The 27,090-nt window shown below is 41.2% G+C and overlaps 9 protein-coding genes across 9 annotated transcripts; 6 read left to right on the forward strand and 3 right to left on the reverse strand.

The window, feature by feature from the left end:
• Window positions 1–221: 221 nt before the first annotated feature.
• On the reverse strand, window positions 222–4,187 carry BEWA_012770 (origin recognition complex 1, putative; the record flags this gene model as incomplete). Its single annotated transcript, XM_004832113.1, has 6 exons — window positions 222–874; window positions 2,086–2,332; window positions 2,367–2,450; window positions 2,490–2,960; window positions 3,544–3,719; window positions 3,839–4,187. The coding sequence occupies 6 exons, from the start codon at window positions 4,185–4,187 to the stop codon at window positions 222–224; spliced, it is 1,980 nt and encodes a 659-aa protein (XP_004832170.1).
• Window positions 4,188–4,715: 528 nt separating this feature from the next.
• Window positions 4,716–5,336, forward strand: BEWA_012780 (hypothetical protein; the record flags this gene model as incomplete). The annotated part of the gene is made up of 1 exon (XM_004832114.1): window positions 4,716–5,336. The coding sequence occupies one exon, from the start codon at window positions 4,716–4,718 to the stop codon at window positions 5,334–5,336; it is 621 nt and encodes a 206-aa protein (XP_004832171.1).
• Window positions 5,337–6,177: 841 nt separating this feature from the next.
• BEWA_012790 (high mobility group protein, putative) lies at window positions 6,178–6,744 on the forward strand. Its single transcript, XM_004832115.1, has one exon. The coding sequence runs from the start codon at window positions 6,432–6,434 to the stop codon at window positions 6,714–6,716; it is 285 nt and encodes a 94-aa protein (XP_004832172.1). The 5' UTR covers window positions 6,178–6,431; the 3' UTR covers window positions 6,717–6,744.
• Window positions 6,745–6,997: 253 nt separating this feature from the next.
• On the forward strand, window positions 6,998–9,169 carry BEWA_012800 (hypothetical protein; the record flags this gene model as incomplete). The annotated part of the gene is made up of 1 exon (XM_004832116.1): window positions 6,998–9,169. One exon carries the CDS (start codon window positions 6,998–7,000, stop codon window positions 9,167–9,169), a length of 2,172 nt encoding a protein of 723 aa, XP_004832173.1.
• A 272-nt stretch (window positions 9,170–9,441) lies between these two features.
• Window positions 9,442–10,794, reverse strand: BEWA_012810 (signal peptide containing protein; the record flags this gene model as incomplete). The annotated part of the gene is made up of 1 exon (XM_004832117.1): window positions 9,442–10,794. One exon carries the CDS (start codon window positions 10,792–10,794, stop codon window positions 9,442–9,444), a length of 1,353 nt encoding a protein of 450 aa, XP_004832174.1.
• A 470-nt stretch (window positions 10,795–11,264) lies between these two features.
• BEWA_012820 (conserved hypothetical protein) lies at window positions 11,265–12,630 on the reverse strand (the record flags this gene model as incomplete). Its single annotated transcript, XM_004832118.1, has 7 exons — window positions 11,265–11,450; window positions 11,486–11,552; window positions 11,586–11,647; window positions 11,689–11,771; window positions 11,805–11,982; window positions 12,021–12,244; window positions 12,396–12,630. The coding sequence occupies 7 exons, from the start codon at window positions 12,628–12,630 to the stop codon at window positions 11,265–11,267; spliced, it is 1,035 nt and encodes a 344-aa protein (XP_004832175.1).
• A 202-nt stretch (window positions 12,631–12,832) lies between these two features.
• BEWA_012830 (hypothetical protein) lies at window positions 12,833–17,725 on the forward strand (the record flags this gene model as incomplete). Its single annotated transcript, XM_004832119.1, has 5 exons — window positions 12,833–13,066; window positions 13,169–13,343; window positions 13,658–14,548; window positions 14,579–15,362; window positions 16,273–17,725. The coding sequence occupies 5 exons, from the start codon at window positions 12,833–12,835 to the stop codon at window positions 17,723–17,725; spliced, it is 3,537 nt and encodes a 1,178-aa protein (XP_004832176.1).
• An 86-nt stretch (window positions 17,726–17,811) lies between these two features.
• On the forward strand, window positions 17,812–20,340 carry BEWA_012840 (hypothetical protein; the record flags this gene model as incomplete). Its single annotated transcript, XM_004832120.1, has 1 exon — window positions 17,812–20,340. One exon carries the CDS (start codon window positions 17,812–17,814, stop codon window positions 20,338–20,340), a length of 2,529 nt encoding a protein of 842 aa, XP_004832177.1.
• Window positions 20,341–20,706: 366 nt separating this feature from the next.
• On the forward strand, window positions 20,707–27,090 carry BEWA_012850 (conserved hypothetical protein; the record flags this gene model as incomplete). Its single annotated transcript, XM_004832121.1, has 1 exon — window positions 20,707–27,090. The coding sequence occupies one exon, from the start codon at window positions 20,707–20,709 to the stop codon at window positions 27,088–27,090; it is 6,384 nt and encodes a 2,127-aa protein (XP_004832178.1).

The raw sequence follows: 27,090 nt of genomic DNA on the forward strand, positions 1-27,090 counted from the left end.
AGTCACTCAGTATACCAATCAATTATTATCCATTCACAATATCCGCACTTGCCGAACCCCTAGTTGTGTACATTCTATTATTCATGTATTCTACTGTAAATCATTTTAATTACATGGCTATAATGCTTAAAAATTTGTGTTATGCTCTACTAAACTCTCCATCGCGTTGCAAATTTAATTTTAATGAGTTCAACGCTAAATCACGCTAGAATGTTTCCGCTTTAAATTACAGTTTGAAGTTTTCGTTCCCAGTAAGGGTCCTTAGCAAGCGCTGTGATTAAATGTCCAATGTCTATAAGGATGACAATTCCTGTATCCCCTAGATCCTCGTTTATATCATCGAAAATTTTAAGATGCTTTGTCTTGTCACCACAAGTGAAGGAAGGAAAAACGGTCGGCTCCAGAGATATTATTCCGCTGTTTATAGACGACAAGAGTAAGTGTTTGAATGAATCCTTGCACACGTGGCCTTCTAACTCTGGCTTTAGTACCGTGATCATTCCCCTAAATCTGTTATACACAGGTAACGCAGGTGCTATAGAAAGTTCTAATTCGCGCAGAACCAATATTATCGCAACCAATAAACACTTCATGCCAGTAGAGACATACTGAAGGGCATCTACAACCGCAGAATTAAGAACCATATTTGTAACTCTGCTCATATCAGAAGTTGTTACATTTCGTCCATTAGCTTCTTTAATCGCAAGTTTACAAATCTGAAGCGCCTTTCTCATGTCTCCGCTGTAGTTTGTCACCCTTCTTGCGCATAGTTGCAGTGCAACTGGATCTATATTTGAGAACTTTCCCAATTTGTGTTGGATCACCTCCATGATTTGCTGATATCTGTATGGCTTGAAAGTCACCGTTCCAAAACCTATATGTTGTTTTTAGTGTGAATGCAAGTGTAAGAAATGTACATGCATAGTTTGTTGGACTGAACGAGGGATATCCATTAAAATTAGTGATTCTCCAATTGACAAAGTACAAGTCTGCATGAGTCCTAGCATTCCAGTATACCAACAAGAGAGTAGTACAGAGGGGAGAGTCTCTACTACCTACCAAGGGTAGGAGAACATACTGCATTATATCCATAGGGGGTAAGGAGTCATGAGAGGCTATTAAGATGGAGTAGTAGAAGGATCGGGAGATTATTTAGGAGATGGTCATTTTATCAAGCTTGTTGAAGAAGTCACCCTCAGTAATATCCTTCCATTCAGTACCGTTTCTCTCAAAGTACTTCTTTCCTACTGTGGTAATTCCAGGAGTATATCTAGGAGATATTTACATCCTATTATGCGTGGAAATAAGTCTAAGAAGTGGTATCTTGCTCTACAAACCGTGCCCATAGTTCCAGTAAAACTTCCTAAGATTTTCTTTAAAAGGTTTCTTTGAGTTCGAATAGAAAATGCTGAGTCTTTAAGAGTTAGAAGTTGACCACTTTTAGTTTCACCAGCAGAACCAATAGCAGTTTGAGGAACCATAAGGGCAGAAAGACCATGAGCAGACAGCAGAAGCAGGGGAAGCAGTAGGGGAGAGATGAGGAGAGGGAGGGAAAGGGTAACCAGGAGAAGAGAGCCAGAGAGAATAGTATGAACTCCAATATAAACAGAACTAGTAGAGATATGCTCAGAATAACTAAGAGCTTGTTCTTTAGATCCAGCTGTTTTAGGTTCTTTAACTTTACCAACAGGTCTTTAGGGTCCTCTAGCATTACCACAAACATCACACTCAGTAGAAGATCCAGCAGTAGATTCTTAAGCTTTACTAGAGCCTTCATCCTCTAGTTCTTAATCAAGTTTAGTAGAAGAGGAACCAAGAAAGTAGGATTATGAGATTCCTTAGAAGAGTCTTCCTCAGATTCTCTCTCCTCTACTACTTGTCATCCCTCTATCATACTCAATCATCCTTCCATAGTCCCCTTTATAGTAGTATTCCATTCGTCTCAACTGGTGTGAGCAGGATGGTCAGTATGGATGAAGACAAACAATACAGATTCCTTAAATCGTCCAGTATACACATATGGTAACCCAGGCTAATTTTGTCACAAATTTCATTCACCGGGGCTCGTAAAATTTGCATACTTACCTAATCGGCTTACGCATGAGGCGCGCATTCTTGTGTGTAGATCCATGGTATTTGAAATTATCAAGAGGATAAATTTTGATCCTTTTTTGGAGGGCAGATCGAAAAGGGTAAACAACACCTTTTGAGTTTTAGTAACGATATAGTCTGCCTCATCTACAATTAAAACACATGGCGTCTTGTTGTTTGAAAAATAAGATTCTAATGCTTCATATGATGCATATTCATTTGGTGCATGTTTACCAAATAGCTACGTTGTTGTCATTGTAACGTTTAGTACAAACCTTTGTGTAAAATACGCGATACAATTCGTTTGGCTTCGATAAATGAACTGCATTAATTTCAATTAAATCAAACCAGGGCAGTTTCTGTAGGGAGCATTGTATGTAAGGATAATGAAAACGTACCCCCTTCAATTTTTTATCAACAAGCTGTCTTGATACCATTTTGACAGTTTCAGTTTTTCCGGTACCAGGAACTCCGCTAATGTATAAAATTTGGCCAGTTCCACCCTGTTTGATACCAGTTTCCATAAACGTGCGTATCTTTTCAGCTTCTTCATCCCTTCCTAGTATTGTGTGTGAGTTTGTATTGAGTTGAAGGCTGAGTTCTGGCGGCAATGTATCATCAAAGTCGTCCTTTTGAGAGATTGTGTTTGGGAAGTAAACCCTGTGATACTTGCTGCTCTCTAGCATAACTTGTCTCCAGTCGCTCTTGACATTGAATGGAACAACTGTGTAATTTTCAGAAAAACATATGAAATTGCAAAAGACGTTGATTTCCTCGTCACCCCCAGAGTCTATCTCCTGGGAGTATTCTTCAAAACTTGCGTGGACAAAGACCTTTTCGTCAAATGTTTCCACCTCAACACTTTCAAACTATACATTGTAAGTAAAGAGAAAAGTGGGAGTGCATGAACTATGCATGAGCGAAATGTCCCGAAGAATGAGGGATGGCGAATGCAATGAGCTTGGCGGTTATGTACGTAGCAAAGCGGAGGACTGGGCGACTATACGCAGTATAGGAGCTCTTCCGTCTAGTAGGATTAAGGTCATTACTGGAGTGCAACGGAAGTAGGAATGACCTACCGACGTCGAAGACTAGGTAGTAGATCACTATGGAATGAGTGTAACGAATGGAAGAGTGATGGAGACTGCATGTAGAGGAAATGGCGACCTTTGGAAGCTATCTACAGAAGAAAGGTGCACTAGACTCCCTTTGGTCTTCCTTGAGCTCCTGTTAGTCGCTTTGGCTCATCCACTTTACGGTGAACTCATTCCTCCTTTCAGTCGGATAGTCATGATCTACTACCTAGTCTTGGACGTCGGTAGGTCACCTGCTTCAGTACTCCTTACAGTTGTACTCTCACAGTGAGAGTCCTACTCTTCCTTAGGCTCACTACTCCATAGCTCGCTTCGCTAATTCTGCCTCTGTCTTAGGCCATCGACAGCCATTACTCACCTTATTAAAAGCAACGACCTCATTAATATGAGAGAACCCTAGCCAGTGTGAAGGTTTTGAGTTTTTGGTTGTACCGACCACCTTTGAGTAGGGTATCTTTTCCCCCGAGTCGAAATAAAAGGCTACTTCTGCCATGAGCGTTCCATTTTCATTCACATAGAGTGCCGATATCTTTGCTGTAGAGGTTTTATAATCATTAACAACATGCATGTGTATCCCTCAGGGGCTTGTATGGTCCACCCATACACATTTAGACGACAAGGAATAAAAGAATGAGTGGACAGATAGAACTTACCAAGATTGGATTCGCGTATGGCTCCATTCTGCTTAGAGTTTCGTAGTATATCCACCGAGTCATTGATCGAGATGACCTCTCCGTCAATTTCTACCGAGTGATAAAACTGTTTTCCGTCGATTGTTGCTACGACACCTCCGTGTGGTATCCGTTTGTAGTGGCTGGTGTTGTCATTCTCGTGGTCACTGGCGTGAGCAGCGGTTCCATTCTTCCTCCTCTTGATTCTGTGCTCCGGCACTGGGTCCTCCGGTTCTTCATACGAGGCTTCCTCGTCTACTGTCTCCCTCACACTGTGTGTATCCTTTGGGATTCTCCTTGTATTATTCCTAGTCGAGCGCTTATTCGCCATTCAAACAAAGAGACGATGGAATAGAGCTGTAGATGGACCAGAAAAACAAAGTAAATGACCCGAAAGTCTTCAAACTGAAGAGCAGGAGGAGCCCTATAGGGGGCTCGCGAGGGAGGCTCCGTTGCAGAGGTACGACTGAAGTGTAGCACACGAACGACTGCATTAGCAAGAGAGAATACGCAGATCAGAACGAGAATTTGTGTTTCGAGAGACTTTAGCGACCATGTGGAAAATTGGTGGACAAAACGGGCCTGTGTATGTTGCTGGGCCGCTGCAAACCATTGAATACGCCCGTGGAAGGGGAATGGACGACAAGCAAACACATGGAGCTCGTGGAAGACAGGGGTGCCTAGAAGTTTGACCAGGGAAGAATTTTCCTCGGGAAGAGCACAAAGGGATTCTAGACGGGTACACCCCTTTGGCCCAGGACCCTGACTTTACCCTTACCGTGGCTCTATGGAGCATTTTCTCTGCATAATGCGTCTATATGAAAAGAGAGTGTAGATGGTTGTAGAAGTTTGAGGTATCATGGCCACCTTGTACACATGCAGAGGGGTTCATCAGGGCACGGTCCAGGATGGTAAGAAGCGGCCCCTGGTTAGGCTTACGACAGAGGATGGTTCAGCCTACTACTATGCAAATCCTTCTGGAGTAGGTACTCGTAAGCAAGTAGGTAAATATTGCAATGAAAAGAGCTGCCAAGGAGACACCTGCCAATGCAACTGCAGAAGTGGAGGAGGAGGTCCCGGAGCTTGCCAACCTGAAAAATGTACATCTAGCAACTGCCAATGCTGTAAAGATAAGGATGGTGGTGCTATCTCCTCTTTTAACACCTTTACATCCCAATCCCTAATGACCATCTTGGCCTTTACTGGAGACGGTTATCTAAAGACTTATTCCAAGTATGAGCATGATAGGGATAAGTGGCCTACTGGCAGTGGTCATGGTTACAGTTGTTCTAAGAATAGTACTCATGATACTGATTCTAAAAAGAGACCCACTCAATCTATTTTACCGACTCACTTATCCAAGGGTGAATACAGAGATTCCTATACTAAAGTATACTCGTCAGTCCTTCACTTCACTATGGACACAGTCTCCAATCCTACAATTGTTGCATTGTACAACTCGATGCTGAGAATCTCATAATGGTACCTCACTCATCCTTCTTCTAGATACTCCTAATGAGTCTAAGAAAGACACTAATGGAGAAGCTCCTATACTGCGTATACTCGCCAGTCCTTCACTTTGCTATGGACAGTCTCCCATACTGTTTTTGCATTATAGAACTCAACGCTGAGAATCTCATAATGGCAACTCATTCATCTATTCTTCTAGAGACTCCCTTTGGTCGTCCAGTAGTACCACTAGTATAATGAGAATCTCTAAAGAGTCTACTGAGCAGTGTGAACACCTAAGCTCCTCTACTCACTAGGCTAATAGAGTCTCCATCACTCTTCTTTAAGCTCCCGTTGGTCGCCCATTCGTTACACTCATTCCATAGTGATCTACTACCTAGTCTCTGACGTCGGTAGGTCACCTGTTTCAGTACTCCTTACAGTCGTACTTGCACAGTGAGGAATCCTTCTCTTTTTCCTTAGGCTCCCTTCATGCTACGCATTGTGGTCGCCATAGAGCTCCTGTTAGTCGCTCATTCATTCCGCTACGCTACATTTCCTCGTGGAAAATTCTTCGGATTCACCATTCCACTCTTCTCACCTCTTTTCCACTCAATGTGTTGTTGTCTTTTCATATTTTGTCTGGTTGTATGCTGAGTGTTGCGTTAGTCTGCAAATTGCCCACACAGTTTGTTTATTGCCCCTCCCGTCCCCTTGTACTCACAATGTCGGTCTATTAACCGTTACAAGCCATTCATCCTCTGATAAATTCGGCATTAGAGCTCATTCACTCGTGACAGACGTTCACCCGACTGCGCCATATAGTGGACACTGCCCTATAACGTCGTTGGCGTTGCATCACACACTTTTTTCAACTGCGACTTTCAGGTGTTTACTACACACTTGCTGATAATTTCCGGCAGCACTGCAGATCTGTGTACTGTTAGACTCGAGGGCCACCAATACTCTCAGGCCGTTAGGTTAAAGCCACGCCACAGGGCCAATCATTCGCAATCACACTCTTTTTCGTCGTGCATACTACGGCTGATCATTACGTGGAACGCACACTGCCACGTTACTACTCTCCACACCTGTACATCCCAAAGAAGAAGACATACATTACAAAATGACAACAAAAGCAGCAAAGACCGTAGCCAAAAAGGCAAAACGCACAAAGAAGGACCCAAATGCACCAAAGAGAGCACTCTCCTCTTATATGTTCTTTGCCAAGGAAAAGAGAGCTGAGATCATTGCAGAGAACCCAGAACTCGCCAAAGATGTCGCATCAGTCGGTAGGTTAATCGGAGCTGCGTGGAATGCACTTGACGAGAAGGAAAAGGCACCCTTTGAGAAACTTGCAGAAGAAGACAAGGCCAGATATGAAAAGGAAAAGGCCGAGTATTACAAGTAGTTTGGTTTTAACTGGTTTTATGCGTATATATGCCTAGTATGGACTAGCATGCAAAGCATTGGCAGTTGTAGGATGAGGTCGGTATCGGTGGATGGTTTAGATTACAGATGACTGCCTTGATAGCTACTCATCTTGTCATTCTGTGAATACTCTCTCTGACGGTGAGCTAGTTGTAAGGGAGGATGATTGAATGGTTGTCTAGGGAGTAACTATATGGAGGATTGTACTATAACATAGATTTGAGACTTAAAGTGGAAGACTAGAAGAAAGAAACATTATGAATGCCTCTCATAAACATAAAGCACAAATGTCCAGATGGAGAGAAGAGTCAAGCAACAACTATAGAATGTTCAAAACACAAACATTTTAAAGCATTTCTATCAAATGTATACGATGATCCTGAGGATCCAAAATATAGAGTATGTAAACATACGAGGAATGGTGTAAGGATCCTTCGCCTAACATATGATAGAGAAGATCTTAAAAATGCAGATGGTGGATCTTTACTTACCTCAATACATACCGGGATAGAAGAAGTATCCGTATACTATAGTGCTGAATATGACAAGAAGAATAATGATATAGACAAACCTCTTTTACTTAAAATCAAAGATGATAAGAAAGGAATACACTGGTATTCCAATGCAGATGCTAATAAGAAAGAACACGAACAATATGAAGAAGGGGAGGAAGAGAAGAAGCCACCTGCAAACACTAGATGGAAGTTAATCCCAAGTGAAGAGTCAGCATCTTACGGTGAAAATGATCCAACCGGGAATCTTAAAGGGAAGCTCAATGGTCTCACTTGCAAACTCCATAGGCTTCATTATGTTGATATTTCTAGGAAGGAGAAATCTGGTACTTATTACCGTTGTCCAGTTTGCAAAAAGTACAATGTCAAGGTTACTGTTACCACAAATGGGATTGGCGGGGGTGTTTCTGGATATACTAAATACAAGCATGAATACGGTGCTGGTTTAGACTCCGTTAGATATGGTACTACTGTTCTTGAATGGAAAGATGAAGAAGAGGGTGATGAGTATAATGACACATTTCCGCTTGATGGTGTAACCAGGAATATCTCTGTCTACTACTGGAATGCAGATGTCGATCGCAAAAAGCCCCTCCTCATGGAGGTATATATTGGAGAAACGCCTGAAGGTCATGAAAACACACCAGTCCCCCTTATAAATATTGGAGAACAAAATAACAAGAGATGGACAATGATCTTTGATAATGGTGTGCCAAAAACTCTTTCTTCAGATGAACTTCTACCAAAACTTCAAGAGCTCAAGTGCCAGCTTTTCAAACCAGTGATCATAGATGTCTCAGTCTGTGAGGCTAGAGAATATGACAACTTAGAATGTAAGAAGGAAGAATGTCATGGTAAGGTTAAAGTTACCAGTGTTCCTCTACCTGGGTTAACAGGTTATACTGCTTGGAGGCACACCTATGGGAATAATAAACCAGGAGATACATTTACCATTACAAAATTTACTGGGGAACCTTCAGAAGGTAACACTCCGGAAGAATTCTTTCCAATATGGGAAGTTAAGGAAGTAATCACTTATTTTTCTAAGTGCGGTAATACCAACACACTTTTCCTGATCTATATTAGCACTAAGAACGGAGATACTAAGAAGTGGTCTGAAGACCCCTGTCAGAGTGGTAAGTGGAAAATTGAAACAAAACTAGAAGGTAAGGATCTAAAGACAACTAATAGTACTACTGATATTCTTAAAAGTGTTTTGGAGACTGCTAGATTACAATCAGAATCACAGCAACAATTACACACTGAACATAAACCTGGAGTCGAAGAAACGGAGAAAGATAAAAAAGAGTCTAGTTCTGGTAAAGATGCTCAATCTGGAGCTGAAGAAGAACCTGGTAGAAGTGGACTTGATGACCTGATGAATTTCGGAAAAATAGGATATGGCTTAGCTGGTCTGTTTGGATCAGAACTAGCTCTTAGCCTGGTTGATGAGATGAAGCACCTGAAGTTAAATCATGTTCTTGAGTGGACTAATAGTGCTATTAAATATATTACCACTACTGCTGACTTATCTGACCAAGTTCCTGACACAGAGTCTGAGACAAAGATTCTCCTACAAGGTACTCCTGTGGCTCAAATGGCTGGTGAAAGACTGAAGCATCTTATTGTTACTCCTGGATTTATGGGTGGTTCTGGATTAGGCCCTAGAGAAGAAGCTCAAGTTACTATGTCTGATACTGCTGTTATTATTCCTGGTCTTACTGCTCAAGAAGACCTTCCTAAAACCTCTTCTGGCTCTAACGATCATAATCCCACTACTACTAACATTATTGTCTCTGTAACTACGGGCTTTCTTGGTACTTCTGCCTTGGCTTGTTTTGCAGGATGGAAACTTTATAATCGCTATAAGGGAGACCTTTGGAAACTCTTGTTAACCCTCTTGCATCTTTTACTGCACTAAATGTACAACAAAAACGGGGAAAGCATCTACATACATTTCATTAATATTCAAAAGTGTAGCAATTATTTCCTTATTAACCAATGTAGCCTTTTACCCGTTAGTGGGCATATTTGCATGAGGACCACTAAATATTTGCCACAGTCGCCTCTTTTATACTTAAATAGCAGTCATCTTTGCTCCTGCTAAACAAACTGCATTTAATAACGATCTTTGCCAGGTGTTAATTTTTCCTTTGGCAAGTTTAAAACTTAACTTTTCGGAGATATGGTCACTCACGAATAGATTAAAGCCATGCTGGTAACCAGTGCAAGGACGGCTCCCATGCCATAGCATCTGATCCCAGATTCCAAAAATTCCTGATAACAATCCGTCTCAGCCAACCCGGTTCTAATGGAATTATAGTAGCTTTTGATAATGAGATATCTTGTGTGTATTAAAGCTCCATTAAGTCTGAGTTCGGAAACAACTCCCTTGGCAGCATCTGCAGCTGAAATCATTGCCACAACTGTAGTCCTTCCGAGAATTTTTAAACACTTTCCCACAAATGCATTATCAGGAAGAGACTCGAGTTTCTTTATGGACCTATCCAGAACCTTTTTAAAAGTGCCCAGGATCAAAGTTTCATTATCTATCCTGGATTTCGCATAGTTGAGGTCTTCTTCAATAGATTTGAGATTAATGAGCAACTCATTGTAGGACTTTTGAGCCCTTTGTATTTCTCGTTTATCTTCTTCCGTCTTTTTTTCTTCCAATTCTAATATTTGTTCTATTAATGTCGTCGCTTCTTGTTCCAATGATTTGGCAGTCTCGAGCATTAATTCTCCAGATGAATATTCCGATTCAGCCTGGCTAATGATACTGTCAAAATGCTTTGCTATTGTAGCAATAATGGCTACCATCTGGGTCTTGGTGTAGTCAGGGGGAGTTTCTGAGAAGAAGAATGCGTTGCGAATATCTTCAATTGTTGGCCATTTTTGACTTTGGGATTCGCTGGGCACATCGTCCACGGAATACTCTGGAGGTGCGAATCCAAGATCTTTCGCCGAAGGAATAAGTTGTTTAAACGTTGCCAATAGAGCATCATATTTCTCCCCGAACTCCTCTAGAGGAGCTTCATCACGCTCGAGTAGTTCCTTGGCCTCCTTTATCGTATCTAAAAGAGTGTCTTTGTCTGCTTCTTGATCCCTTACGGTTAAAATTCTGTCGATTTTCAGTACCATTGCATTTGAATCGTGGTAAATTGACTTTAACTTTGACAAGTTGTTCTTGATTGACGCGGAAACTTCTCCTTCCAGAACGCCAAGGGCATCCACTTCCTTATCGTAGGACTTTTGGGTCTGAACACTGACGCTTTTCAACCAGTTGGAGGCCTTTCCTGATATTTCCATGAGTTTCTTCCTTTCCGTGATGTTATTTGTTGCCTTTAGTGTGGATTCCTTCAGCTTTTCCTGGAGCTCGAGAAGTTGAGTCTTTAATCGTGACAATTCTTCCTCCTTAGAGCGTGGCCAATCCGCTCTCTTCTTACCCGGCGGTTCATTTCCCGGTGGCCTTTCTACCGTTGCGAATACTTGGCCTACAAAGAGAAAAAGGGCGTTGCTCGCAAAGAGGAACAAGAGGACCCTCATTGTTCAGTTCATGGAATCTTTTACCAATTTGGCTTAATTTACACAAAATTCTGGCATTGGAGTGAAGATTTAATTTGATCTGCCAGCCATGCGAAGAATGGACCCGTGACCCATCGGGGTGAAGAGAAAATTCTCATATCGGGTCTTTTTGGCTCAGTTTGCCACTCGTTCAAGAATCTTTTGACTCTGGTCCGTAAAAATTGGAAGGAAGACAAATGCGCCCATCTGGTGCGTTACAAGGTCAATGTGTGGGCCCTAGGGAAACTTGCGACTACACACTGGCGGGAACGGAGCCTTTCTGGGTGTAACGCGACGACACGGTGGATGGACCAAGTCTCTGGCTACCTACTGGAAGGAACCTGGAGAACTAGACGTTCCCAGAATGTGTCCACGGAACATGTAGAGCTACGACAAACACAACCTTTTACTACATTTAGTTTTGCTCCATCAGAGGTACAGATGGAATTGTCTCATTTGCGATGTATCCTGATCAACAACTTGGAGTTTAGTCTTCTATCCCCTTCATTGTCGAAAAAGTTTACCATTTCAATGTGGGTTTGTACCCCTGGTACACTCCTCTTTATTTGTTCCGATAGTGATATTATTCTGTACGCATGCTTGATTGGTGCCTTTAGTGTCAAAGTTTCAAACTTTTCCTGCAAATTTCATGTGCATGCACGAGTAAACAAACATCTCTAAAGAGTTCTAGGAACGAGTCCAGATTGTACTTGCTGTTCCCAAGCTCCACTTCTTTCGTCCTGGTCTCCATTTCTCAAAGTCAAGCTTTAAACAAGGATGATATAAGGAAGTCTGTAAATTCCTCAGAGTTGTAGGTCTTTTTCCTCGTCCGTTCCTATGGTAAGCGCGAGTGAGCAGATAGACAAGTAAACTTACCACAAAGTTTTTAAGCTTTTCGATCACAGTGTAACGTATCCTTCTCCCCTTTGAAGTCTTTGAAAGCGACAACCTCGATTTATCTGCAAATTCGTGGGCTGGCTCTCAAGACTCACCTTGTTGATTATTCTTTAGTAGAGACTCCTCATTTTTGAGGTCAACATCCGGTTCCTCTTGTAGAATTTGATTCAGAAGCTTTACATAAAAGACTTGATCATTGTACACTTGGGAGAGGAATAGCGGCTTTGCCTTTTCCAGACCAATACGCGTCTTCAAAAACTCGTAGCCGACAGTCTGTTTTAGCCAATATTGAGCGCAAGTGGAAAACTTACATTCTCTGGGATATTAACAAGATGCGATTTGTTGACAAATTTTGACGAATTCTCCAAAAAGTAGTGCACTTGGTTTGATATATTTTGGTTTAAAACTTGAAAAGTCTTGTCTACTTTGATCTTTGTACTGTCGTTTAAAGCGTCCAATCGCTGCAACAAGTGCGACCTCCGCCTGGGCAAAATGTCGATGGAATCAAAGTCTGTTTCCTTGACCTTGTTCTGGCCTAAATGTTGTCTTTAGAGGTGCATTGATGGCGACATGAGAGCTGGATGGGCTAATAGAGCCAAGCACTTGGGATAAACCAGAGTAGATACGAAAACTGGAAGAGACTAGCGCAAAACCTCCCAGATCTCCTCTAAAACATCTAAACGAACCTGCTAGTGCGGCCTTTTTGAGGAGCGAGAGAAAAATCACTTGGAGATTCCTTTGTATTTCCTCAAGTTGGTTTCTTCCTTCCGTCTTGTGGTCCTTGAGGAGCTCCTTTTGCAGGGAGGGGTGCGGCCACCTCTGTATGAGCGAATTCAGTCTCTGTAGTTGGATCCTTATCCTTATAATGTTACTATAATCCTTGCATTGCTTCTTCACCTGCTTATGTGAGCTGCTTTTCATTTTATACTCACTGGGCTTATGAGGCCCAAGTTGGTGGGCCAAAACGCCGTTACACGTACACACTCTGAAATAAAGACCGTAGGAGGCACGAGGAAATCTCAAGGCAGCGCTATAGTCTCTTTGGAAGCCGATTTTTCGATACTCGCAGTTCCTGGACCCTCTTGTCCAGATTTCGGCCGTACGACGTAGCTACTCTCCAACGATGGCGAGAGAACGACTAAATGCCATAGATGTCGGCGTAGTTGTGGCTAATTTGAAACGTCTGGCCCTCAACTACAGCCTGGTTAACATCTACGACATTACCAACCGCATTTTCGTGCTCAAATTCTCAAAGAATGAAGAAAAGGTCTACGTCCTTATAGAGATTGGCTGCAGAATTCACACTACGCAGTTTTTGAGGTCCTCAGACAGCCTTCCCTCCAACTTTAACGTCAAGGTTTGTTTATTCACTCATTCCATACACATTTCTATATCTTAATTCCCGTCCGTGCACAATGTCTAGCGCCCATTTAGACGACATGCTCACAAAAATGTTCAGCTGAGGAAGCACTTGAGGTCGAGAAAGTTGAGAAATGTCGCTCAAATGTCTCAGGATCGTGTCATTGACTTTACGTTTAGCTCGGAGGAATACGCGCATCATCTCATTGTTCAGCTGTTTCTGCCCGGAAATATATATCTCACAGACGCCAACTATAAAGTTCTCACAGTGCTAAGTTTGTCTATGTGCATGAATGTAGGAACCTTGCATGATGCCATGCATGGGCTTGAAAATGGAACTGGTGATTGTTTTGGCTATACAATGGGTGGATATTTAGGAGCATGTCTGGGTAATGGAATGTAGCTCCATACTGACGGACAGTAAGCTAGTTGTGAGGGAGGATGAATGTATGTCTAGGGAGTAAAGTACTGGTCTGCTCCCTTTGGTCGCATTGAGATACTCATGGATCTCTGAGTTTTGAAAGATCATACTCCATCTGAACATGGAGGATGAGTACTGGTATGTTAACCTTAAATGTACAATGTCGAGGTGGAGAAAAGGATGGTACGTGTACCTGTGGTAGTGGTATACAAAACCTAAAGGTAAAAAAGGAGACTGATATTGATGGTGTCACAAACTTCACCAAATATATTCATAAACTTCGGAATTCCGGTGGAAGAACATTTACTCTAAATAGGACACTTGAAGGTGGCGGGAAAATAGGGGTAACAACAGAATCAGACACTAAGATTCAAAATGTTACGGAGGTAGCAGTATACTACTGGGATGGAGTACCTACTAATCCCATTCTACTCGGAATAAAGCAGAAAGATCAAGATCCTAAGTACTATGGCAAACTTGCGGCAAACAAAACTTGGGGTCATGATCAAGTTGATAGTCTGAGTGAACAACAAGCTTTGGATCACCAAAACTGTCAACACAACAATGCTATTCCCATTGAATTGACAAAACCAGAAAGTCTCCAACCATTCCATCTTGGCAACTCCAAATCTACATGTTTAAATAGCACGTCTATAACACAACCTAAACAACCTGATATTCCACCTGGAGTTCAAAGGGATTACAAAGTATACTCCTATAAGGTAGACAATAAAATGATATCTAGATTTTCCTATAAGAACCAGCCTACTAAAATTCATCCGTATAAAGAATATGGACCTACTTTGAATATTTATTACTGGAGATATGGGTTGGACAAGGTTCTCTTGGTAGAAGTTATCACAACCGATCCCAATAATGGAACTACCTATTATAAGAATACTGGTGATGACAAATGGAGTACTTCAATTAAACGAGATTCTCGATTCAGACTCTCTGATGAAGAACTTGAGCAGAAACTAGACTACCTTGTCTGTTCGAACTATGACGTAGTTACCATTGACCTTACTAAAAGCTATTCTGAGACTCATAAGAATGGAAGTTATTGTTGTGAAAAACATAATACTGTAGGGAGGATTTATGTTGAGAAAATACAAATCAAAAACGAATCAATCTCTATTGTATATTATAAACACTCCAATATCGGTGGTTATCCACTTTCAGGCATTAAGTATTACAATGAGGACATTGTAGAGAAGAGTCTTAGTAATATAAGACGTATAACTGCTAAGAGTGAACTGACTTTTCCTCTTCCCATGAATGGTATACGAGCCGTCTACGTTTTCTATTGCGAAAAGAAGAACCCATTATTAATATACATTGATGGTGGAACCGATGGTATTACCGGGTGGTACCAGAGGAAAAGTAGTAATGATAATGGAGATGAAGAGTGGACACATGTTTATAGTGGCTTCAACATAAGACCAGAGGAGCTAGGCAGGAATAATGACTGTGAAAAATATAAAGAACTTATAAGTGTACTGACAGCTGCTGGATGTAGTATATGCCCTATTCCATCTGCCGGAACTCATTCTCTAGACCTTACTACTGGTGATGTTCCTGAAGGAGGTAAACAAGTTGCCCCTGAACCTTCTCAAGTACAAAGAACTGTTGATCAACCTCCTGGAACTCAATGTAGCTCACCTGACCAAGGTGCTACTGCTGTTTCTGCTAGTACTAGTAAACCTGAAGATGCTCTTTCTGGGGGTAATAGAGTACAAGTCTCTGCTACTAGTCTATCTGGTACAGAAGCTAAAGCTGAAAAACGTGAAGTCTCTTCTCAAGGCTCTCCTACTAACCATACTCCATATATTATCACATCTTCTGTTCTTGGTGGATCTGGCGGTCTTACTGGGTTTGCTTACTGGATCTACCAACGCTTTAATGGTAGTGAACCATGGGTAAGACAGATTTAAGACTCTATAAAGATCCTTATGTACATCCTATTATCTGTTCTTGGTGTATCTGCCTTGGCTTGTTTTGCAGGTTATCATTTATATAAAAATTCTAGAGATCCTTGGGTTAGACACAAGTATTCTATAGAGTTTTTAAGGAATGTACCATATTGAGTATGCATAGGTTCACTTGTGGACTTTTGTTCCCTAGGGAACACCATCCATTCATACTGACCATTCTGCCCACACCAGTTGAGACATGAATAGATTATCACTATGGAAGGGTGAGGGTAGTAAAATAGAGGGAAACAAGTGGAGGGACTATTAGGAAATGCTACTGAATAAGCATGAAGGATTGTAGAGATGATAGATGAGTGCAGAACAAACATGTAATGATTCTTGAAGAATATTGGTTTATGTAGACATTGGTAAAACAAAAGGAAATGGAAAATACACGGATAAATGTGACAATGTTATAAACATCCGCGAGTATAATAATACACCTACTAATGGTTACAAGAAATACACTCACACATTTACCGCAGGGAATTCCGTTGGTGGAATAAATTACAATGGAACGAAGCAGAATGGATTCCCCTTAGAAGAAACAGGTGACTATGAAAAAAGTGTCACAGTATACTACCTAGGTTATGATGTCACCAATGCACTTCCCCTAATAGTTGGACTTGAAAAGGACTGGGGGAATGATAATTATTACTACTACAAAAAGAGAGATCCTCTTTCAATTTCAAGTAAGTGGGCAGATCAAGAATATAGAGATGTTAATCAAGAAAGTGAACTTTCTAAAGAACTCCCAGGAATTAGTACTAAGGTAAAGGAACTTGTTGTACTAAATCTCACTAAAACTAGAGGAATTTACTATGCTAATGGAGATCCTCTTACTGCTCCAACTATAAATGCAGGTGTTAAGATACAAGTCACCGGGCCTCACACGGAGCATATAATCTACAGGAAGTATACTCACAAAGCCGTTGGAGGATCCAGGATAAGGCCCCTTTCAACAAAGGTCAATGGTACAAATATACCATTTGAGTCCCCTGTATATGGAACAGGGTATAATGAGGCTTATGTATATTTTTGGGAGTGGGATAAAACTTTTAGTAATCCCCTGCTTGTTCAACTTGGTAGTAGAAACACGTACTACATCAGTAATGATAGAAAAAAATGGAGTAAATGGGATAAGGAAGATATAGATGAGAATGATCTCAAGGAAAAACTTGATAGAGAGAATTGTGAGAAGAATAAGGCTCATATTATAAAGATCTCAGAGAAGAGTAGCAGAGGTTATAATTGTCTCAGTTGTGATATTCAGCAAGTTACAGTATCCAACTATGATGCTACTGACTATTCCTACTATCGTCATTATCTTTCTGATGGATATATTAGCAGATTCGAGGATGATGGAGCGGAACAGACTCTAATTAACTTTCCAAAGGGTGCTAGCCAAGTCAATGTATATTGGTATCCTAAGGATGGAGGGGAGAGTAGGCCACTTTTGATTTATCTTCCATATTCATCTAGATGGTTTAAAAGAGACTCTCTTGGTGGTAGTACCTGGACATCGGTCTCTACCGGATCACCCAGTGGTTATAATGATGAGTCAGGAATACTAAAGCTTTTAAAGGATATATTGCCAACTGTTACTGTAAATGTTGGAGATACAAAGGTTGGTGGAGATGGACAATCTACTACTTATGACGATACTTCTGGAGGTAGCCAAGAGACCATTAGCCTCAGAAGGGAGGATGTAAAAGTAGAAGAAAGTACTGGATATACTAGTTTTGCTCACTCCGTTCAGGATAAAGATTATTTTATCCTTGGTGGAGTTAAATATGGTGAAGGTACTACTTTCTCTGAGATATCATCTAATTTCATTCTTAAAACTGTGACAGCATACTACTCTGGTACTGATTTCAAACCTGAGAACCTTATCCTGGTTGAACTTGAGAAAAGGAATGGTCCTGATAGCTATGTATATTATAGTAGGGATGACGAAGGATCTAGTTGGACTCTTCTTCGTGATCAAACCGGTAAACTAGATGGTACAAGGCTTACTACTCAACTCAACCAGTTAAAGGAGAAATCTAAGAGACAGGACGAAGAGGAAACCACTCCTTCTGGAGTTGGTGCTGGACCAGGCTCTGTTACCGATAGTATACAGAAGTTTTTTCAGAAGGCACTTACCTTCATTAAATCTCACCACGGTGAAATTAGTGGAGGAGTATTTGGAACTGGAATAGGTGGAAGCGCTTTAGGATTTGGTGGATATAAGCTATTTATCTCCCTAATCGCTCGTCTGTAAAATACTCTCTCATTACCCTTGGTAGGAAGTAGAGACCCTCCCTCTCTAGACTACTCTCTTGTTGATATACTGGAATGCTAGGACTTATGATCACTTCTACTTTGTTTCAAAATTACCTTTTAATAAGACACTACATGAAACAACCACCATCTCCTAACAATCATCTTTATGTCGTGCATTTCTTTTATCCACTCATATTTACATCTATAGGACCACAAAATACTGGGGATCACTTTTTCAAGGTAGGAACTACCTACTTGTTCGACGAGGAATACCACTCCTGGTGCAAAAAATTGTCTAAAGACGTTATTTCTGGTATACTAGATACTCCAAAACCACTTTCAGATATTGTCAAACAAATTTATCCTAGCGTACATGCTAGCCTTGTGGAATTCATACTCAAAAAGTCTGGAGAATCTCCAACGAGAGAATTTTGTAGTCAGGATGTTGATCTTGCAATGCAGTTTATAGAGGCACTGAGGAAAGAAGTACTTCGTCTAACTTCTTCTGATTCCACAATTGGTGGTTACCTCTTCAAGGCCCAAAATGGAGAATACGACGATTTCAGCCCATTCGAGATCAAAGCTGATGGCGAATTCTTTGCGGACTATAATGAGGCGTTAGATGCATTTTTCACAAAGAGTGAAATTAAAAAGGAAGAAAAGAAGGTTGTCGACAAGAAACCTACAAAACTTAAAAAGATTAAACTGGATCAAGACAGAAGAGAAGGCAAATTAATTGATGAAATCAAAGTGCTTCAAACGGATATTGAAATTTTGCAAGAAAACATTGACCTCGTGGATAAGTGCTTGAACCTTATTAGAACTTTAATCGCTACTGGAGCATCCTGGAAGGATATCCAAGATCAAATTGAGATACAAAAAACGTTAAAGCATCCCATAGCTCAAAGAATTGCAAAGATTGATATTCCAAATCAAATAGTTACGTTTGCAGGGGATCCAAATGATAAAAGTGGTCCAGAAATAGAATATGGTCTTTCTTGCCACCAGAATCTGGAAAAAATGTACAGTAAGAAAAAGAAACTTGAATCAAAGCTGGAACGTACAAAAATAGGAAGAGAGTTTGCTCTCAAAAAAGTGAACAAAGAAAAGGAAAAGGAGCAAACCCAAGTCAAGGGACCAACTCACAAAATTACAACACTGAGAAAACGCTTTTGGTTTGAAAAGTTTTACTGGTTTATAACCAGCGATGGGTATCTTGTTCTCGGTGGAAGAGATGCATTGCAAAATGAGATCTTGGTCAAAAAGTATCTCACAAAGGGCGATTTATATTTCCATGCGGATATTCATGGAGCATCAAGTTGTATATTAAAGAATCCCGGACAAGTTGCCGAAATCCCCCAAACCTCCATTGATCAAGGTGGATGTTTTGCAGTGTGCCACAGTAATGCATGGAACCAAAAGTTTATGGTACCAAGTTGGTGGGTCTATCATCACCAAGTTTCAAAGACTCCACCAACTGGCGAATTCGTTCCTCAGGGATCGTTTGTCATTAGAGGAAAAAAGAATTACATACAACCACAAAAATTAGAAATGGGACTAACTGTCGTATTTCATATCGGAAATGTTGATGAAGATGAAGATAATGCCGCTGTAGAAGCCAATATCGAGGAGGAGCAGAATGATGAACCCAAGGATGATTTTGGTGGTGACGAATCTAAACTCACCGAAAGTGACGAAGTAGACGAAAATGTCACAAGCGAGGAATCTGAAAGTGGAGATAAAGAGTCGGAAGACGACAAAAGTGACGAATCTGAAGAGGCGGTGAATGACTCAAGAGATAGTGAGGATGATGATGACGAAGATGAAAAGAAAATGCACAAGCCCTCTGTAAGAATAAATACGGAATCAGTGACAATAACCGAAATAGAGTGTACTGTTAAAAGAAGCACAAAGCAGAGAAAGGCGACGGGGTATCCCAAGGCTTTAGAAGTAGACTTGGAATCCATAAAGGAACAATTAGGGGCGCTCAACCTCCTGGCCGAGCCAAAAGATGGGCATGTAAATATAACAGAGCCTGGGAAGCTATTCCACACGGAAGAAGCGTCCAGGAAAATAAGAGAGCGCATACCAACCGGCGTAAAGAAAAAGGAACCCATGTCAAAGGCTGCAAGGAATAAGCTCGCCAAGATGAAGAAAAAGTATGGAAGCGACGACGAGGAAACTCAGGAGCTAAGAAGACTCTTGACTGGGTCTACAAAGCTCAAGGTCATCAAACAGGCTGAGGAGGAGCCCGCAGTTCAACCGAGCGCACCAAGGCCGAGGACGCAGCCATCTCAGGATACGCTCAAGACGATTGACGACAAGGAACTTGAGCGGTACATGAAGCAGTTTAATCGTCTATGCAAGGATCCGAAGGAGGACGACATTATTCTCAATGCAATTCCAATGTGTGCACCCTTTTCAGCCCTAAGAGAGTTCAAGACAAGGATTAAACTGGTCCCAGGGAACACCAAAAAGGGCGCCATTGCCTCTCAGGCTCTCCACCAATTCGCAAAGTCGGACGAGAAGAGAGCGAATTACATCAAACTCATCACCAGCGACCAGCTCATTCTCACCATGATTGGCAACTGCAAGGTTCCAACCAGCAAGTAGGCTCTAATGACTACGACTGTACATTGGATGTGTGAAGCAAGTTACTGGACGTCAACTCTCGGCAGTGTCCACAAGGGTCGCTTCTGGCTAGCAAGGCTACGTTCCTGTGAGCAAAACGCCCCGAGGGAATTGTTCTGTCACTTTCCCAGCCTAATTTAAAGTTAATCTGTGAGTGTGATCAAGTGCAGCGTACTCCCTCCGCTTCAAATGTGTAGTGCAGCCAGTCGAGGAGGACCAGTTCATTATCCTATAATGTAGTCTCCCTGAAACGCGGACCTTAGAGCCAATATAAACAGAATGTATAATTCAAGCAGTTTTAAGTTCGGCGAGTAGGCCGGTTGACTTTTTAAATTCCTTTGGAGGAATATGAAGCACATGACTTATATACGTAGGATCCTACGTCCGATATACGGCTCAGACCATGAAAAGTATAGCGTAGAGGTAATAGACTACCTGCCCTTGGTCAAGGGCAGGAGGAACGCCCTCTTTGGGACCAACTCTCAGGATAACGAAAGCTTTACCATGGTCGCAGCCATTCTGCGCAGTAAAGGAGGTAAGCCAAAGTCAAGCGATAACGTCGTCTTTCTATTCTGGCTAGAAAACTATGAAACGGTGGTCAAGGACTTTCTAACCTCAAAGAACAAGAGCTGGGAAAGCCTGGGATTCGTCTACTCGCAGAACGCAGACGGGACCTCAAAGACGCTGATAAAACACGAGTTGTGGTCGCTCTATCACGATAGTACCGTGATAAGTGCCAGTTGGAGGAAGAACAAGGACGCAACAACGTCCTTTAACAAGTTGTTGCTCATCACTCTGACAAAGTCGTACATTGCACACATTTGGAAATCGAATGCCATACAGGAGTCCTTTGACATTTGCATCCATGTGCCGCTTCATACGAGTCTCTACAACCTCAATTTCCAGTGTTCTTGGATAAACATGGCGTGCTCAACTTTTGACTACAACTTTAGCGACCGCGAATTCATCATTTTTTACAACACAACAACCTCTAAAAGTTACAGCATAACCATTGAAGACTCTGTTCCGGTACTAAATTGCACATATGACGACGACTCTGATTTTTACATCTTCAGCGGTGCTTCACCAAGCGACCATCCACAGCTTTATGAAATTTATGGCATTGACGGTCTCTTGAACTTTCAAACGCATGTAACTAGTGAGTACATTCTTGGAAATAATGAAATTAGCATTCCTGTTAATATAAAAAGCATAGAATCCATTTCGATTTGCAAACATACATTTGAAACTGGACTCGTTACGCTCTACACATCTGACAGTTTAAGGCCAAACAAGATTTCCGAATCTTGTCCGCTAAAGGTTAGCAAGTGGATTACCCTGAAATCCACAAATTCTATTGGTGCAGATTATGACGAACTATTGGGTACACAAATTGCAAGGGGACTAAATAAAATTTTACCTCCAATCACCATTTCAGCTGTGGCTGAAGGTGGATTGGATATGGACTTTCTTCTATCGCCATATGATTTGTTTTTAAAGGACGAAAATGGAAGCGCCGATAATATAATCGGTCTTGTGACAAGGTATATGTTGCATATGCAAATCCCGCTCTACACAGATATTGACGATGAGCAGATTCTAACTGAACATTTCTTTTTGGACAAACTATTGGCCAGTAAACATGTAAAGAATGTAAAGGTCATTAATAATAGAGATGAAACATTATATATTGCGCTATACACCAATGGAAGTTTCAATGCAATTACCATCTCCAAATGCAGTACAGATATTAGGGTTCAGGATATTGAAGTTGATATGTACCCTATCCAGGCGTTTGATGTCTATGATTCCGTCTATTTTGTTCTATTTTCTGAAAGTAAATGCGGACTATATACATGGGATAACTTTAGGCTTAAACAAGTTGTCTCGTGGGTATTGATTCCCCGTGGAGAGCCAATTTATCACTTTTCTAGGTGGTGTGATGGCAAAAGTTTTTGCCTTGTCTCAGGTTGGGCAATGGACCCTGAAGATGAAGCTGGCATATTCCTGTACATTATTGAGGGAAAATGCACAAAGTGGATACAAGTTGGCCAGAACCTTTATGATGCACTTTTGGGGAAGAAATTTTCAATACCAAATGCACTGGATGATCCTAGCTCCATAGAATCATGCCATTTGTCTGGATTTAGTCTTTATTGGAAGCGAGATCAAGTAGAATTTCAGGTACCACTTTTCCCTTCCCTCTCTTCAAAGTATAGGGAACCCCAAAGTGTTTATCATCCAGAATTCATAGAAACGCTACTAGAGTTGGGACTAGGTGGAGTTGTCTGTAGAATTTTGGACAGGTTGACAAGTTTGTATCGCACCTTGATTACAGAATTAAAATCGCAGACATTTTGTAGCAAGAATAGTAATTTGCACTGTGACTGCATCGTATTCAAGGCTACACACTTGAAGTCATTTACTAGGATTACTGATGAAGTTGTAGCTGATGTTGGAAATACGATAAAGAGTTTGTATCCACAAAGTGGTGATCTTGGATTATCTATCAAACCCATGTGTCCAGTATCCACAGGGGTGGGGGCACAAGTGACTATTTCTGAACTATTAGTTTATCTAAGGGCTATAAGGTTGCCTGGGTTAACATGGGAAGAACAGTTTAAGTTGATTGACGTAATAATGCCACTGCAGGAATCTTTGGAATGCCCCAAGAGAAACATTGATTCTGCCTTGAATTTTATGGATTACAAAATTGAGGATTTTGATCATATGGAAACGTCCATATCCCTAGTGGAACGGGATACGGAAAGATGCAGGCTGTCTGCAAATGCATCAAAACTTGAGGAGAGTGCGGCCGCTGTTTCAGACATGGTCGCCACCGGGACGGATTCTGCAATTTTGAATCTGGACAATATATCCAAATTTACAGATGACGAATTTTGTTCTTGTAAATTTGTGCAGCATGTAAAAAGTGGAAGAGAGTCTCAAGATATGATCTTATGGGCTTTATTATGCCATGATGATTCTGAACTTTTACGCAAGGTGATGTTGCATATAGAGGGACCAATACCGCTCAAGAAACTTGGAGTTGGGTTTTGGGCTACGAGCCAGAGCTGCATTGATGCTCTATGTAAGGAGATTGAGAGTGGTTTTAAAGGCATAATTGCTAGTAGAGACGCAGGGCTTGTAGTGGAATCGTTTGATGAATTTGGGTTCTGGTCAATTGTTAGAAACAAGACAATGGTCTACAGTCACGTTTTGAAGGCCAAGGGATTTACCAAACTTGGAGATTTCCTGGCTAGCGATTTTACCCTGGATCAAAACAAGGAACGTGCTATAAAGAACGCATTTGCTCTTATCGGGAAAAGGAGATATTTGCTTGCTTGCGGCATCCTTGTACTTGCAGACAAACTCTCTGATGCGATCGATGTGTGTTTCCAGTATTTGGATGATCCACAACTTGCATTACTAATTTCTAGAGTCCGGGGCGGAGATGTGTCTTATGTCATTTCTAAAATGGAAGAATCAATGATTAAAAATGTACTCTTGTTCAAGATGAACAATACTCTCTTTTCACCGCTAGATGATGTGAAGGATATAAAGAGTCTCATTGCTCTCTTATATACGGCGTTGCGTCTAAAGTTGACTGATGCTGAAAAGGTATCAACATGTCTACGCTCATGCTCAATGGAGTACTTTCAAAAGGGACTTTCACTTATTTCGCTTATTCTTCATAGTATAAATCCCGGAATTACGGAGGAATGGGATGCATTATTTACATCGGCGTGCATGTCACATGTAAGCAGGGATAGCTTAGACTGTAACATATTGTTGGAACTTGTGTCTGGTGATGGTACTGAGGAGTCTGTACCTGCATCAAGCGTATCGCTGCCAGGAGGATGTACTTCGCTCAATATTGACCAACAGTGGTCTACAATGTCCATCCTTGACAATTTTTCATATTTGGAACCATCGGAAATGGATCATCATTTGGATATCGATGGGCTTGAACTTCTTTTAGATATCAAGAAGCGACTGGGGATGGACATGTGTCTAAAAATGGACATTGGAAATATGCGTGCAATACAATATTCCAAAGAATCAATTGACGCAGCTTTTACCGAGATTATGAGACAGTGCATTGGGTTTTTCGACTTTGGCGTGATTCCATATGAGCTTTTATCGCTGGTAATGCAAACTGTTAATCAGGGCGTTGTGGATACACCAATATGCCTTGTTTTATCAATATCCTCTCTCCTGGTGGTTGTTATTCATCATATAGATTTACTGGAGCAGGTTTACACTGGGCTACATGAACAACTCGTTATGCTAAACGAAATGGTTAAAGTTGGCCAAGGTATTGCAACTGACCATGTAACAAATTTCTTGAAAAGTCTAGTCAAGACAATTGAGCCTACACTCTTTGCAAACGAGTTGGTTGGCTTGTCCACAAGTTTTAACATTTTAGTTGTTTTGGAAGATAATAGCAGCAACTTTGACATTCACAAGTATTTTGGTACGTGTATCACATTCGCTCTCTTGGAAACTATCTTGGGGCTCTTTAGAAACTGGATGTACAAGGTTGTTAATGATACGGATTGGAGAGGACCGTGGATGGATCGTCTTTGTGTCTCAATTTCTCGCTACATTTTTAATTCTCAGTCTGAACTTCTAAAGTTGGCTCTGAATGCTTCATCCTCCATTTATCCAATGATAAACTTAAAGTCTGACATAGCAAAGCCAATAGATTGCCAAATTGACGACCAAGAATACCACGTGTACGACTCGTTTATTAGCCGCTATATTGCATCAGTATATGGAACTGAATTTGAAAAGTTGTGGAGGTTTTTACACTGCGGATTTAGAATATTTAGCATATTCAGCAAATGCCTTTCCCAGGAATCTGAAATACAGTACAATGACATTAGCGACGAATTGTATATGGAAATGAAAAATCCATTCCAGGACACGCGTTGTGTGCCACTCATGATACCTCTAAAGTATATATTCTCCAAACCAATGATTTGGAGCAACGAGCTCATTTCAGCGGAAATCTTCCAGGCTAGGGAAAAGGAACATGCATTCTCAGCGCACTGTGCCATTTTGGATGTGCTACGCAGAACTAAATTTATAGCTCTTCACAACTCCAAGGGAAAATGCCTTTCAACGTTTTACACAATGCCAAATTCGACCATTTACGATAATATTAATTCGTTTTCGGCTCAAGTTATGCTAGAACCTCTGAATCCTGATCTTTACCTTATGATTTTGCTAAATTCGCATGGACGGCAACTAGCGTCGGTCTCTGGAGAATTTTTAAATGCAGTAATTAGGGAAACGTATGAATCTATACACTCGTTTGATAGAAAGACGAGTAGCATTTATGCTCGTCTTGTTAGGTATCTTTCTGCTTATTGCAATGTGCATGTTGAGCAGATGTTTAGTATCAAGAAGTCGGGGGTTATTTCAAAGGTTTCTGAGCGTTTATCTTCTATATTTCAGTCTCATCGCACACAAAGCATAAAGACCGGTGGAGGGCCCTCTGGAGGTATTTCGGGACACCCAACGTGGCCAATTTATGCAATTGTGTATGGAGAGAGCATAGAGGGGCAAACTCCTGCGTACTCTGTTACTCTCCAGCACTCTGCTATTTTAGCCAGAACTTTTGCAAAAGAAATGAGGTATCCCTCGCAATATGGATTTGGAAATTCATCGTGCGATTGGAGCGTGTTTGGAGAAATCCATTCCATTTTATGGTCTGGTGATTCGCTTGCTGTTTTTGACCGAAATGGATGGCTCCTGATTTATTATATGAAAAACTTGTACTATTTGGGAACAGATGGAGGTGTTACAATGCCCCCAATTGCCTTTAGAACACATTATAACGCTAGTTTTATTACATGGCTGGGGGACTACTTTATAGCCACAATTGGAGATGGAATCAATGCAAATGCAATGCACTCTGAAATTACAATATTGGATACTAAAATTGAGGAAAAGGCAGTCAGGCATACCCTCTGTCCAGAGGAAGATTTTAAAAACTTTAGCCCCGCAGATGATTCAATCATTCTCCTCAAATCTGCAGGAAAGGTGGATGGTGATCAAACATTTAAACTTATAAGTGAACATTCTGTGCAGTGCATCTGCATTTGGGATCTTGTAGACTATAACAAGCACAATGTGCCTAAAATCAAAGTTTTAATTGTGGATACCTCTCAAATACCACAAAACATTTTTAGAAAAAAGCAGAATGCATCTAAATTTACTTGCCTGCTACCAATCAAGGTACAGGTCCACGAATATGAAGGAGTCTGTCTGGAACATGATATTTTGATTTTTGACAGTTGCGGCATCATGCGCCTCTTTAGCGTTGCAGCGTCTGCAATAACACTTACATGTACAATCCATGCAACCGCAATCGTAGGAGCGTTCCAGCTCGTAAATGGAAATATTGTCACCGTTGCAGAGGATGGAAAGATATGCGTATGGACTCTCCAGGGAGCATATAAAAGCCCCTCCAAAATCTTTGAAACGTGCGCAAGACCAAAAGTTACCGCGCAGGAACTTGGCAACAGCACAAGCATCGTAAGCAGCATTGGAGAGTATCTAGGACTCAAGTTTACAAGCCAAACACCCAAGGCTGAAAAGTCCACTCCTGAACCATACACACGAGTTTCAGAAGCACAAATTTTCAATCAACAATTTATTGTAACAACAACACCAGACTCCATGGTAGCAATCACACAACTGCCAAATCATACAGTCTTTTAA

This window comes from Theileria equi (genome assembly GCF_000342415.1).
Source record: "Theileria equi strain WA chromosome 4 map unlocalized gcontig_1105316255033, whole genome shotgun sequence".
Classification (NCBI taxonomy): domain Eukaryota; phylum Apicomplexa; class Aconoidasida; order Piroplasmida; family Theileriidae; genus Theileria; species Theileria equi.